The sequence below is a fragment of the Clinocottus analis genome, unplaced genomic scaffold, assembly GCF_023055335.1.
Source record: "Clinocottus analis isolate CAN_PGR_092001 unplaced genomic scaffold, fCliAna1.0.p SCAF_12, whole genome shotgun sequence".
In the NCBI taxonomy this organism is placed as follows: domain Eukaryota; kingdom Metazoa; phylum Chordata; class Actinopteri; order Perciformes; family Cottidae; genus Clinocottus; species Clinocottus analis.
In genome coordinates, this window is record NW_027175843.1 from 16,916,896 (window position 1) to 16,932,839 (window position 15,944).

The 15,944-nt window shown below is 42.2% G+C and overlaps 1 protein-coding gene across 3 annotated transcripts in view; it reads left to right on the forward strand.

Annotated features, from left to right (window-relative positions):
- The window catches only part of pard3bb (par-3 family cell polarity regulator beta b), a 180,865-nt gene that overhangs the window by 36,779 nt on the left and 128,142 nt on the right, over nt 1-15,944 (forward strand). For all 3 annotated transcript variants that reach the window (XM_068572961.1, XM_068572959.1, XM_068572960.1), the window contains exons 4-5: nt 5,159-5,253; nt 13,081-13,151. In XM_068572961.1, the coding sequence (XP_068429062.1) occupies nt 5,159-5,253; nt 13,081-13,151 (166 nt within the window). The remainder of the gene's footprint in view (nt 1-5,158; nt 5,254-13,080; nt 13,152-15,944) is intronic.

Sequence of the window (15,944 nt, forward strand, 5' to 3'; positions counted from 1 at the left end):
AATGTGATGCGGAGGTAGACTGCAAGGCAACGTCAGTGAGGGCCGGTACTCAAGTCCCAAAACACCAGTTTGGAGTGATGGATAGATGGCTAAAAAGTTGAAACATAAATGAAAGAAAGCAATAATAAAGTACATGTTTACTTATTGGGTCCAGTATATTCTTATTATTCCCCTACGCTAGACAATAGGAATGATGTTAACCTTAAATTACAGTGCAGACAAAGGTCAGGACGTCATGGGCATGTTCTGCAGGATAGTGATGGAAACAAGATGAGGACAGCTGAAATGTTGGCAGCGCAGTCTCTGAGATGCAGAATGAGATGGGGATGAAAGAGAATCATATGAGGAGAAGCAGAGGACAGGAAGTGTGTGCGTAATGTCAGGCGGCAGGACAAACTCTGATGTCTGCGTCTGCTTACTGTAACGTGGAATGGACCTATCTGAATGACCTTTCTTTCTCTCCCTCTCGTTCTTCCTCCCGCTCTTCTCCTGGTTCCTCTTTGTCTCCCTTCCTTCATCTCTTTCTGTCTCATGTCAAGTCAAGTGCCTGTTCAGCAGAGGTATTGTAGATGCGAGTGCGAGATGGCTTACAGCTGTCACGGTAACTTGTCCAAAACGTAATTCTGCGTCAACACAGCAAACCGTGCGGGGTGATGGAGCGAGTGTACCGGCAGTTCGCTAAAACCAAGGCATTGCTTTCCGTTGGCTGATCACGGATTCCACTTAGTTATGAATTGTGGACTCCGGTTCCGCTGTGTTGCACAGTCCGTAGACTTCGTACCATCCATTTCGATGAACGCGTGACATTTAAACATAATCTGTCAAGGTTGTTTTCCAAAATGTCATTAATGGGCCAAATGGAGCATGATAAGGCTCATCCATCTATTGTGAGTAGGATATCAGAAAATTTCATTACTTTCTGCTCTTGTTGTTTTTGATGAGACTATTAAAATCTCTCAGTCGGCTTGAAGGACGTCACGCGGTCTGTTGAGCTCAAGGACTCCCACGCCGGATCAAAAAAAATCCTGACGCCCAGTTACTCGTAGCTCTAATTTCACATATCATGTCTATTACGGCGAAAGTCCTGTATCTTGCATCTGTGCTACTCGCTTTGACATAATTGACGTTTCGGCTTGTATGACCTTCCTGAGTGAAAGGGGGCCTTCGCTGTATGATCCAGACACCGTTAAGACAGGAAGTTTAGTCTGTTTCGGCGTGGTCGCCTGTCAGCAGAGATTAGTAGTAATGTGTGACTGTCATGGTAGATTAGAGGTAACGTAGCTCTGGAAACTATCACTGTCAGCATGAGAAGGTCAGACTTAGGCCTCTATCACTGTCTTATGTTTTTCCTCTGACTCCAACCACTTGTTTCTGTCTCACCGTCCCTCCAAGTCTCCTTCTCTTTCTCTATACTTCTGCTTCTCACTGTCCTTTCTCTCTCTCTCTCTCTCTCTCTCTCTCTCTCTCTCTCTCTCTCTCTCTCTCTCTCTCTCTCTCTCTCTCTCTTTCCCTCGACTACTTGCTCACATGAGGTTTCACACTTGAATCCAAGAAGGACTACTACAGAGTCCGAAACATTGGTTTAGTGGTGCTGATGAGCGCCGCTGCTCAAATTGAAGCATCACAGTGCTGAAGTGATACATGATCAGCATTAGAGCGGACAAGACCGTTGATTAAAGTGTTTTTTTTTTCTTTTTTCGAGTGGTGCACTTCAGCGGGACTCGTGCAGCTGCTGTAATTGTCAGCATTGCTAAGATTTTGAGAGTAATGAAGGGGAGGCAGAAATGTCAAGTGGCCAACAATGTGTACATCATATACAGTAGTTGGGCTGTATGATTTGAAGTAAAGAACATTCAGAAATAGGCATTTTTCTCACAGGATATATTGATCTGCCCGAGTAAGAAATGCACATGTATAAATAGTAGAATAGATCATAGTTTAATTCCATTTCGGTCCTGGTATTGTTCATGCAGGCTCTCTACCTTACTGGGACATTCGATTAGAAGGAAGCCATTGGTAATGTTATTCGTAATCCCTTTGCTTATCCTGACGTCGCTTTAAAATGACGGCTCAGAGGACGACTCATTTTGTTACCTCGACTCTTCTCTCCTTCCTCGCCTCCTTTGCTCACATCTCCCATGGGATCGCGGGTCGGGGGTGAGGACAAGGATTGAGGAGATGAGGCGAGGAAAGGAATCGAAGATGTTCAAACTGGGAATTGAGAAAAGCACACAGCTCCATGTAGTATTAGTCCTGCAGTGAGACGGGACAAGTGGGGATTACTAGGTGATCTGAAACTGACCCTGCAGTTTGCCAATCTAGTAGAAAACTATTGATCCTGTAAGGCCTCTCAAGGTATATGGACCTCATAGCGTCACTATTTGTCCCTCGATGGTCGTTGTAATTCATCTTAATGTGCCACTGGATACAGACAGCATGTACCTTCACACAACACAACGTTTTTACCACATCCTTTCTGGGTCCACGTCTTGACTAAGACTCACGTCTGCTTCCGTCTAAGACTGGGAAGAGGATAAGCATATAATTACATTATATTTAAATTCATTTAGGTCTTGACGATTTGGGTATTTTTGGGGTTTTCTTTAATCGTCAGTTTCATTGCACTTAGTGCATCTTGTCTTTGTATCTCACTGATGATCTTTTCCTTTGTTAGTGGGTTCATTTCTTTATCTGCTTCCTCCAACTGTTTCTCATTTTGTACGTCCTTTGTCCTCCGCTCATTTATCTGTCTTTCATTGCCTCTCTTTAAGAAGATGAATTGATTAGGGGTTTGATGTAATCCATACCCCACAGCCGGTCTTAAGAGCACCGAGGGTCCATTTTGTGACAATCAATACATGACCCTACAAATATCATTTGGCATGTGTTCTGAGTAGTCTACCCTTTCCGAGGTCCCCTCCACCCCCACCGCCGCCATTCTCATTTTATCCCCAGTGGAACTATAGCGGCTAACATGACAGTGTTCTTAATGTATATATGGATTGATGGGCCCATGAATGGGGCTGGTAGATTTGAGGATTGGCAGTGCAACACACACACATCATAATAATACCTCCAGTAATAAATGTTATTTATTTGGATAGCTTTCCGCAGTGTTGACTTTTCGAACCATTTCACTATTTCTTCAAGCTCCACCAGAAGCACCAGGCGACGGTGTGGTGAGCATCATCCGTCAGCTTCTGTTCGATGATGATTTTATGCAGTGAGCTGATGAGCTGTGGAGAGGGAGACACCATCATATGTTACTTACATGCACATAGAGAGCTGCAAATCAGACGCTTATTGGCCATTTGGACGCGTGGACGCCAGCGTGTTCACTGAAGGGATATTAAAGGAAGGGATCGTGCATTAACTTCTCACACACTCAGGCGCTCAGGGCTGCTCCTCGCAGACCTAATGAGCACATGGAGCGGTGAGCGTCTCCAAGAACAACATTCAGGAACGGGCTTCTGATCACACTGCTGCAGCGTACTATGGAATCAACAGATGTGGATGGTTTTTTTTTCATTCACACAGTGAATGTTTTAGGTTCATGCTTTCTTTGACTTTAATCCTCTACTTAGTGTCCGCCGTCTACCAGTTTTACCACCATTGCTCTTTCTTTATTTCATTTTAACGAGCTGAAAATTGTACTCTTTTGGGAGTCTCCATGGAGATAGTAATGTGCCTTATTCGAGCATCTGTTCGACAAAGTACATTCTGCCTCAGTACAGTGTGTCTTCATTGGAAGTCAGACACAACTGTTTGAAAAAGTTTTGAGTTGGCTCTGTAGAGAAAAAGTAAAATACAAAATCTTCTAAATCTTATTTGATTAAATTCTACATACCAAAGCTGTGAAAACTTGTCTTTTAAAACATGCTGCCGCCCAAATTAATAAACAACCATATGCATATATACATATATTTTTTTCACGTATTTGTACCATAAACTTGCATTATGTTGAATGGCCATAAGGGGGCGATGACTCTGGTTGCAAAATTAAGTAATGAAATAAGTAAGGTATTGTATTGAAGTCTATGAGAAAATGACTCTACTTCTCACTTGATTTATTACCTCAGTAAATATTGTAAACATGAGTTCATAGTCTCGAGTCTTTTTCCGTAAAGCATGACGTTATAAATTATGGTCACATTTAGAGTAAAGTAGACTCCGTCTAGTCCAATCAGTTCCGTTCACTGGTTGCAAAAAGTCAACGATCACAATCCAAGATGGCGAACTCGAGGCTCACAAAAACCACACAAACCAATGGGTGACATCTATGAGCTTTATGTTCTGCTGCTTCTATGTCTTCAATATATGTTGTGAGAAGCATTTTGTCCCACAAAAGCTGCTTATTATTAGTTCATTGCACTGGATGTCGGGATGTTCTTGTTTTTGTTTGTGAGCACACATTGACTTGGACTGATGGCACGTTGCGAACAACAGAGTGGAAATTCATTTTGTCAACCTAAGAACATAAGAATATTCATCACTCCTCTCTCTTACATCCCCAGCATGCTTTGACACTCGTAAAGACGCTCCTCTCTGTACTGCGGCATGACGAGCTCCGGGTCTGTATCTTGTCATCTGAAGGATTATTATTAGACTTGAATTTGGCTGAACTATGACTCAAAAATCAAAATAGCAGAAGCTTTTGTAAGGTGCGTGTATGCGTGTGTGTATACACATACTTGCCGGGTATCGGGGACACTGGCTGTATATTCTGAAGCAGTGCAGATGCAGACTCTCACTATTCTGACTTACAGTCATAGGTGTTGTAAAGTTCCTCGTGCAGATTCTTCTTATAAACAAAGAAAGAAGAGGAAGTGGTTGATTTACAGGCTGCAGGACTTCTACTCTAAACATTGTCCGTAGTTATCCAGTGGATACAGGCATGCTTTATAAACAGGCATCACTGACATTGCTCATGTCATGTATTCATAAGGCTGTGGTGAGCAACATGTTGTAGACGTGGATTTGTGTCTCTGTTAGAGAAGAATTTCTGAAGAGTAAACATTATCGCCGTGTTACCGATCTTCAGGTCGCCACTCAAATCTTTAAGAGCAGGCCTCAGTAGCAGGAAAAAAAAACAAAACACTCAAAGCTACCTGCACTTATGTGATGTGTTTGTGTCCTTGTGTTGTGGTTTTGCTCACAGATACCCCGCTGTTGGTGAGAAGCAGCAGTGATTCAGCTCTCAGCCCCCAGCCGACAGAGACCAGGCCCCCCCTTAATGAGGAGGCCGTCGGGATGGTAAGACCCTGAACCACGGACACAAAAAGACATCTATATTTTCTTACTACTTTTGTTCCACTCTGAACAGCATGGCCTCACTTCAGAATGACCTTTTGGTCCCTGAGAAGAGGATTCTTCATGGTCTTTGTGATCCACTCAGGTTGGGTCCGGCACCAATGTTGGGTCAAAACCCCCGCTGGGGCAGAATGAACAGAGGAATCTAATTTACACCTTTTGCAATGGCATTTACTCATTCCTGGACAGCCCATAAACTTCCCTCTCGTGTCAACAAGAGACTCTTCTAATACAAAAGGGACATCATGTATTTAATTAGAAATGTATTGGTTTCCTTCAATACCGTCCAGTTTATTGCATTGTTGTGTGTAGGAGACGGATGGATTTGTGTCTACTTTCTTTCATCAAGTCTCATGTTCAGCTTTCCTTTTTCTTATAGGTTCGTCAGCTTCTGTGAGATATTGATTCAGCATGATGGATTCTCACAAACACTCCTGCGCTATCGTAATCTAATAGGCAGATCGGCATGAAAACTTCTAAGCACATTAATACTCCCGAGGGGGTAAACACTTTGATTTTAATGACCCCGTGGCCTTCCATCTCGAAGGTTTCCCAGTATGCCACAGCTGGTAATGCTCACAGCTCAGCGCACCGTTGATTTAGTCTTTCATACTTAATGTTTTATGACCGATAAAAGTATTTCCCTTTTGGAATGACCGCAAAAGGATCAATAAAGACAATTGAGACATAAATAAGAATGCCTCCGGAAGTCCACCCGTACCAAAAGTAATTTAAGAAAGGCCTGAAATCTTTATTTTTGTCAGGCCTTGTTCTATATCTAGGAACGCCTCATATATATACTCTGCACATAAATTGTACAGACTTGCCTTTGGGGAGGATATTTTATCCCGATAAGCATTCAGAATAATTCCACAGATATCAAGTGAACAGTAATTGAATTTGTTTATTGAACAACAACAGAGTGTGGCTTGGTTTACTGCTCTCTTTTATCACAGTCTATATATCTCATACCTGCAGACTATACACATATAAAGACACCAATTGTATCTCAACCAACCAGTAAAACTTGAATCAAATAGAAGTGAAAGCACTGATAAAACAGGCTGGAAGTCACTTTTCTCCCCCTCTTTGGTGAATTCCGACATATGGCGGCAGTGTGTGTGTCTGTGTGTAGTTAATATATGTTATAAAAGGTCGGGGGTGAGCGGTGCCCAGGGTGTCCTCGTGTTCTCTTTAATCCAGACATGCTTTGTCACATCACACTCTTCTAACAAAGACGGATGTCTCTCTCCATTCTTTCCTCTCTTTTCATCCTTCCGCTGTCTTTTTTCCCAAAAGGTCAGAGGGCACACACTTTCTCATCTGCCTCTCCTCCCCCTTCCCTCCTCCCCTCCTTCGTTACCCCCGTCCATCTCACTTATTCACGCCTCTTCGTCAACATCTTTGTCCAAACACTGTCAGCATTAATACTCTGGGTCCAGCTTCCAGACTTGCTTCATCGTCTTGACCCCTGGGCCAGATGTTTAACCTTTGATCCACGTTGTCCATTTTCTCTTCTCTGAGGATAATATACACATTTTTTGTTTCTGCATCTCCTATTTCTTCTCTGGCTGTGGAACCAGGTGCTTCACTTCATATCTCATCTGTTTCTGTCCTTTGCCACTACATCCCTCCATCTGTGTGTTCATTTTTCTTCCTGTCCTTTATTCAGATTTTGCACTTTCATATCTGATGAGATACGATTTATTAGATTATTATCATATCCACACATGTTTTTTTTCTGTCTGCTCTGTGACAGAAACACAGCAACTCCTCTCCTCCTCCCCCCTCTGTTATCCTCTTCTTAGTTTTTTCTTTGTTGATGCATCTTATATGTATTATACGCTAATATAAACCGTATTAGCAATTCAGCTACACTTGAGAGTCACGTTTATGGAATATTATCACAACACAGCGTGTTGATTCCACGGAGGAGTAGTTTTTATTTCTTGTTATAGTGTTACAGTTTTTCTTTCCTGTAGATAGTTGGACACAACAAATCCCTCAAGGTCACTGGTTAAAGTGACTCCATGCCTGATTGGCCTCTTGAGTGGTGAGTCCTCCTCCCGTGGGACTCCTCACCGGACAAACATCCCTTTTTTAAAACCACCGTGTATTCCCCGTAGAACAACCTGTTTGCGAGGTTCAGTTCTTGTGGGGAATATGATTGGTTCTCAGAGGTGGCCGGTTAACCTCACTGAGGCTGAACGAGTGGCAGTAGCAGAGGAGGCTGTTGTTTTGAGGAAGACGTAAGGGCCGCATAGGGAAGAACAGAGAGAGAAGTGCATTGAGTGTTAATGACGCTCTACTATTTAGCCCAACCGATGAACCACCAGAAAAAAACAAGACCAGCAATCTCGCCTGATTTACAACCTACAGCGACACGACACATAGTTCAGCAGAAATGAAACCTGCGTGCACTTGCCACTAATAAATATAAACTGCCAAGCGCTAATCTATTTAGTTTTATTCACCCGGTGAAATGTAATCCAAACCTTAGGAATGTCCGTCACGTTGTTCTGCGCCCACCTACCATTCCTTACATCTTTGCTCTGTTTTCACTGCACGCCATCACTCCCGTAGCTGTCAATATGAAATATTGCCGGGTGTCAATTACACAGTAGGCCTGTCCGGACCGTGTGCATCTGGGTGTTTTATATGCTGCTGTGCCTGCGTGATCGCATGCATGTATGTGACCTCAGCCACACCAGCTGTGGACTCGCTCCTCATGTTCCCCGTCTCATTTTACACATAACATTACAGCTGTGGCGATTCGAAGCCACGATCAGCTTCTTTAATAAAAACACTTTAAGCAAACTGTTAATCCCATCTCACCACATTCTGACCCACATTTGGATAATCAAAACTAATTAAATTTCAGTCTCTATAACCTTTTTAGTCTCCGCCTGGTCTTGTTTGCGGCCTGTGACCGGGCTCTGCCCGATGTTTGTGCCTCGTAAAGAAATAGCTGGAACATGCGTCAGGAAGTAATTTCCCCTTTCTGTTTTTAAAATCTGCTGCTGGCGAGAAACCTCGAGGCTGAGATTAGATTTTTCCTGCTCACGCCTCCACTTGTGAGTAAATTTTACTCGGCCCAATTTGCTAAATGGAAAAATTACCATCCAAATGAAAGTCAACAACAAAGCTACCTCTGTAGTTTGTTACCACTGCAAACGTGGAGATTTTTCCTTTTTTTTTTTAACACAGCTTTGTTGAATACTGTATCATTTTTCTATCTATACATTCATTCAATATTAAATCAATATTGTGAGCCAAACAGCCATGTTCTAAGTGAGATAATGCACAGCTATCTGCCCATTATTCCAAAACGAACAGGGAATATCATTTTGTAATAATAACCGGCTCGCTGTACATTACACGCATTTTACGCAGAATTTCGCTTTCATACTGATAGTAACATTGAACCATTATATATTATATAAAATATGATACAGTTTATGAAGACGTACTTTTTTATTTCAGGAAATAAAAAGAGTATTCACTCTGGAGATGAATAAACTGTTTTGTTTGGTCGAGTCAGACAAATCTCTCTCCGCTGTGTTTCTGTCTTGTTGTTCTGGAGGTGTGGAAGTGGTAAATTATGCTTTGAATACTTCGAGTGAAATAATACTGTCAGATTTACTCCCTCCTCTTCCCCGCATGTCATTTTCTCAGTCGGTGTCTTTATTTGGTCTTCTTCGCTGTCCCTCACTCTTTCACTCTCCCTCAGCCACTCACTCACAGGTCTGTGTCTCCTCAAGCGGCCAGCTTCAGATTGAGGTAATGGCTCCGGGTAATTGTTCAAATTGTCACTTGGCCTTTCGGCAAGAGCGATGAGGGGAAGAAAGTACTCTTCTTGCAGTAATTCTCCGTCTTTCTTCTCCGCCCGTCTCTTCTCCTCCTCCCTGTCGCCTCACTTTATTTAATTTCAATCCAGAAAGATTTACTGGCGCGGCTCTTCCGTTCTAAATGCCATGCACAAATGAGTACAGTAAGCCACCAAATAACTTCGTCTTTCCCTCTCCTGCTTTCACTCACATACACTTTAAACACACACACACACACACACACACACACGCACAAACAGGAGTATTTGTTCTTACCTGGAATACTACTGGGACTAATAAGGCAGTGTGGCACTTATTTATCATGCTGCACCTGGGTGTGTAGCATGATATGTCCGTCAGTGAAGTAATTTTTAATGCTCCTACGTGTGTGTATGTGTGTGTGTATGGTGGTTTTCATGTGAATGCGTCTTCTTTTGTGTTTACACCTTCTCCTGTTCCTCCTCGGGCTGCATGTGTACAATTAGAGCGCTGAATTCATATTTATGAGTCTGACAGGAAACAATGCAGTGACAACAGGTACACCTTCCACTAATGATGCTTGCTTATGATAATCATTGGGAACAAAAAGCAAAAACAAAATAACAGACATTTGTGTCCTTTACCATTAAACTGACCAAATACCACCACATGGAGTTTGAGCCGTTGTTCTAAACAAATACACTTATGTATTTCCAGATTTATGTCATAGAAAAATGAGTGTTGCCTTTTTGTTTATTTCCTGGTTCAGATGTCTGACTTTCTGACGTGGAATTTATCAAAACTCATATTCACTCCAATTCATCAGCCACGTCCCCAAAGACATATTTCAGGATAGATTACCTTCGGTTTATCACTGTCACACACATTTATAGACGCATACCGTATACGACACGTAAGCACAAACTGTCCAGCGCGCATTACTATTCATCTATCACACTCACTGAGGGAACACTTAGCTTGATTAGTTATTCAGCAATTAGCAATATCACTAATAGTTCACTCTTTTTATCCACTTTTAAGCAATTATTAGATTGGACCGAGGATACTAAACGCTCGCCGGCCCATTTAATATAAGCGTAGTTATTCAAGGTAGGATTATCCATCATTGAGTTAAAATGGAAATGCTGCTTCTGGATCCTCCAGTTTTTTGGAGGGCCGCTAATGCTCACAAGTATCGATTGAGCTGTCCAAGGTCGGCAGACTAATGTATTCATCTTTTTCACTGCAGTCGTCCTCAAAATATTTCTATGCAGCATTGTGATTTAATATATAAGAAGCATCCGGTCTTTCAATGACTATTACTTGGCTGCTTGTGTCTATAAATACTCTGTTTGTGGCACTTTACTTTTTTTTGATGCAGTATTATTAATAATTCCTGAAAGTAATGATTGACTGAGTGCTAATCAACCTTGAAATATGTTCATAAAGCATATTATAATCTCAGTAATATGAAATAGTATTATGCAATTAAGGTAATGGATTAGAATAACAGTGATGATGGTGATGTTGGCTGCTCATTGGCACGTATAATTGTTAGAAGTGTTCAGACTACTAGTTAGTTACTTACTAGTTATAGATAATTTAGTCATGATTCAATGAGTAACTTAGAGATATAATTTATTCTCCGATCAAAAACAACAAAGTTGTCCCTGAATATAAATAATCCTCCAATATTGCAAAGAATAATGAGACACATTTATTTGTTCACATTCATTTACTCGTTCTAAATTACCCTTTGATAAGGAGCCGGCATCGCTGGCCTTTTTAATTAATACGTCGCTCCTTCAAAGAGAGAGAGAGACTATTTCTACGTGTAGTTATTAAATGAGACATACAATTAAGCACCAAAGACTTTCCAATTAGTTTATGAGAGGCTATTGTTATGACAAAGAGGTTAGGATAATTAATGTTACCTGTCATCCTCTTAGTAATTAGGCTCACATGGCAGCATCTGCAGCTAGGCCAGACTAATTGATTTCCAAGCCACCAAACCCCAAACATATGGTTACAGTATCCGCAGTCTGTCATTCACTGCTGCTTCTCATCTCACCTTCATCTAACTCTACTCATCCCCCCACCCCCCTCCATCTCCCTACAGCTGTTGTTTCTCGACCCAACCTGAATCTCTTCAGCTCTCTGACATTTCCTTCTCTCCATCACTCATCTGTCTTGCTCTCGGCACCTTCTCTCTCTCTCTCTCTCTCTCTCTCTCTCTCTCTCTCTCTCTCTCTCTCTCTCTCTCTCTCTGTCTCTCTCTCCTTCCCTCTCCTATTCTCTGACAGGTGGTAGAGGTCAAATGGCAGTACGGTGAGAGGTCAGAGGGGAAAGGTCATGTTAAGAGTCCATTAGTGCCGACTACTAACGTTGAGCCGTATTGACCTGCGTGTGTTGGTCCACACGTCCACTCAAGAAATCCACAAGCACTTATAAACATGCAGACAGTGAGGACCAAATGGTAACCCTCATCATTTTTTTTTGCCAGATATTCTGATAGAATAATTAAGACAAGGTTAATGTACTTATATGCCGCAGATCACTCTTTCAGTGCTGTACATACACATATATAAACATATCATTATTGTTGACCTAATTCTTCTGTTTTTAACTGCCAAGACTAGACTAAAACTGTTTGTGGCTGGATAGAGAGGGAGGAGACATATTTAAGGCAACTCCTGAACGAGTAGGAAAGATGGCATGAGAGGAGCGCATTGAAGGATGGTGTGGACGTTGGAGAGGGGGAAATCAACAAATGTGATGACGAATGTATTTGTGCCACGCGCCGGTGACATTTCAATGAAGCTGTAGTTTATTTTTGTTTAAACAAGTTTTAAGTTCAAGTATTTAGTTTGATTTCCAGTCTCGAGTGATTCTTATTTGAAAGAGAACACATTGGACGTTTTTAAATGGTTGTACCATTAATGATTTGGCTTTGAAATATAGAAGCTAGCAGAAAAGCAGCTGTCTATGAGGTGACATCAGGACGGTGGGTCTCCACAGACCAGTACATCAATACGTCTCCTTCATATGGTCTAAAAACTGAATGCCGTGCTATGCCTTAGTGAGGTGTGATTGGTGGAACTGAGCAGATATTCATGATACAGTGTTCCCTCCGTGGCCTCACACACGTATGTAGCGGTGATATGTTGTTGCAAAATCTCATGTGTGCGCTCGTTCACGCAAGAATGTGCGCACACAGACGCATGTCACATGTCGGGTTTTAGATGATTCATGGTCCCTTCACCGTTAGACATGAAACCTGGTCCCTGTGGAGCTCACCTCTGAGTCTCTAACATAAACACACACACACACACACACACACACACACACACACACACACACACACACACACACACACACACACACACACACAGTCATGCAAGCCCTATGTCAGTGTATTAAGTAATTATTACAGCTCCCTTGGCTCACATTTAAAGCCTTCTTTCTCACACCCCTCTCTCTGTCTCTCTCTCTTTCTGTCTCTCCCTCCCTGTCTTTTTCTCAGTTGCCATGCCAAGTGACATTGTTATTTATTACTGCTTGGCAACACTTGCCTTCACATATTAATTGCTATTTGTACATCATCCATCCGTCAGTTTAGCAGCTCCCGCGCTCATCACTTCACTCATCCATTCATTCATTCCCTTTATGCGTTCTCCTGTCTTTCAAACTGCAAAGACTTTCATGTTGGGTGCGGTGCATTACAAGCCAGAATCAAAACATGGCTTCTTTAATGTCACTCATTTACAGATCTATGTTCATTAAAGAGGGTTAATCCGTCCGCATGTTTCAAAGAAATTCACTTGATCTCCCATTTATCTTTCGTCCAGCCATGACGCCTTCCTCTTTTGGACAGATCGAATGTGCTGCTGGAGTTTGTTTTGCTCTTTTTCGGTCGTCTCTCGCTGGCTTAACAGGAAGATGTTCTGTGTGTTTTTCTCCGCAGGCAGCCAGTCCCGCCGTGGAGAGGCAGGCAGGGGTCGACCGACCCCAAGGCAAACACACCTCCGCCGGCAGGTCAGTGTTAACTCCTGCACTGCAGTCCACCTGATCGTGTTGCGTAATCATCAGGATAGCTTTTGCGGGTGCATGCTTGTCCACAATCACGTTTATGGATGTTCGTGTGTGCGTTTGTGTGTCCTACTTTCCCTTCATTAAAACTGTAGCCTCATCCAGATCAAGGCCTCCTGCAGATATAGTTAGTGTAAAGAAGCCCCATCATTAGCCCACTACAAAAGACTGCAGAAACAGGGTCAGGGTCACACACACACACACACACACACACACACACACATTCACACAAAGCACACAGACTTGTGTCGACTGCCTGCCATACACACACACACACACACACACACACACACACACACACACACACACACACACACACACACACACACACACACACACACACACACACAGCTTTAAAAATAAACAGCTACAAACACACTCACAACAGTTTTTTTGGTTGTTTTTTCTAAAGGCAGACATGACTGAACAGAGAACACACATGCAAACACTAATGAGGGCTGCTTAATGAAGTGGTACGGGTGCAGAATGCCCTATGTCTCCTTTGGGCCTTGTAAGCGTCTGTGTGTGTGTGTGTGTGTGTGTGTGTGTGTGTGTGGTGGGGGCTGGCTCACACAGTCTTCCAGAGTGAGGAGAGATAGTCACCGTACATGTAACAAACAAGGAGAACAATATACTCGGCACCTATGAATCTGATTACAATGAAGGCTTTACTTAGGTTAAGCTGTATTATGTGTAGTACCAATCCATTAATACCCTCTGCCCCTCCTCCCCCGTGACCTTTACACCCTTTTAATGAGTATGCCGCCTTTGCCATGCAATGTTTTTATTTAGTTTAATATTATAGCCTGATCTTATATTTCATAAAAAAGCGTAATTATTTTTATTCAGCCTTTGCCTGAGAATAATGCAATAAAACGGAGGCGCATTTTCTCAATCAAATTAAGACTACTTTATTAATCCCCCCAGGAATTCAATTTTTCATCCCGTTGTTATTTTTTCTTTGACACACATGTCCAACATGATCACCACAATCACCCGTCGCCTGTTTATGCAACCGACTAAAACATGGAGGCTGATTGAGGAAGTAGCAGAGTTATAATGTTTTTTTTACTTCCCAATAACACAATTTAGATTATGTGGATAAAATGCTGATTCGTTTACAACATTTCTAATTGCGCGAGTTGTGTGTTTTTTCCACTGTGGGACTCTGTTGTGATGTCTCACCGTGTTACAGAATAAATATTAAAAAGTCCCACAGATTTTTCCATTAGTGTCACTGGCAAAAGTGTAAATAACTAAATGTAATTTCAATTTTTCTCATTCACTCGTAGATACTCGAAGGTCTCTCTCAGACTGAAACCCCAAAGAGTTGTCCTCTAATAATAAACATACGAGCCCGATGTGTCCACATAACCAAACCAAGGTCAATCTTTTGCAATCGCATGACTAATACAGAACCGAGGCAGTAAAAAATGGGTCAGTTGTAAATCGGAGAAAATGGCCGTTACATCATTGAACAACGGGTAGCTCTGTCTGACAACATTGACCTCTCTTAATGGAAAGTGTGTCGCTCTTTATTTCAGCGTGGGCATTTAATCTGCACTCAGCACATAAATACTACGGAAAAAAATAATACGTAGTTAACCTGTGGCGCGGACATGCATGCAGAGACTTACGAGAGAGCAATGCGGACAGAATAATGTCTGACCTCAGCCGGAGCCGTGTTAGCCTCTCTCCATTGCAACCGCAGAGCACAGACACAGATTAGATCTCACACACACACACACACTCAGACACACACACATACGTCGTACAATTTCCTATTCATCATATGCTACATGCATTGCTTCCATATTATGTGTCGGTGGGCAATATCAGACCTTTTCTCATCTTTCTGTTGAGTTATGCCAAGATGACATTCGGACAGTGAGTTAGTGGGACACACAACCCTGGGAAACACATTTTGACTCAAAAAAGTGAATGTGAACATCTGAATAGAAGTGAATCAGAGAATTTTAGTTTTTCAGTATTATGCAGTCCTCTGGGACTAGACAGATGCAATGCGGTGGATGTAAAGGTCATTACTTAAGAGGCACACATTTGCTTCATTTTTCTCAGGAGTTCTTTTTTCTTCCACATATCATCTCACGTTCACGCACTCTGCCGCACAAACCATCTCAGCTGTGAGTAATGTAAAAGTGATGTAATGGTTTTTGTAGTCGCTGGGAAACGATCCTTGAAATTGCAAAAAAAGTCCAAAATGAGCAGAGGAATGCAGTCATAAATATTGGAACAGCCAAACATACGTTACATGAATGAATATGTGTGTGTGAGAGTTTTTGCCCACATTGTGGTCCTCCCTCCAATGTGTGTGTGTTTGCTTGCGTGTGTGTGTGTTTGTGTGCGCACGTCAGCGAGTGTGAAGCGACACCTATAAAAACAGTAATGGCTCATCGTAATTTTAACCACACAGCGTGGTCACAGGAAAACTCATTACCTGTGAATCAAAGTGTGCTTTTTATTCGGGGAAACAGATTTACTGTAAATTGGTTTATTGAAATAGCGTCGCCATCGTGCTATTTTTCTTCGTGAAATAAGGCTCCGCGCTGGAGGTGTTTCAGACGCTCGGAGGTGAAAAGGTAAATAGGTTTCACTCGATGCACAAGACAAGAGGGACTTCCAGGGTTAACAGAGATTATCAATGCCACAGAACACAATATACTCTTTATACTCGATTAAAATAGTTCACCTACACATAGTTATTTTAAGTTAATTACT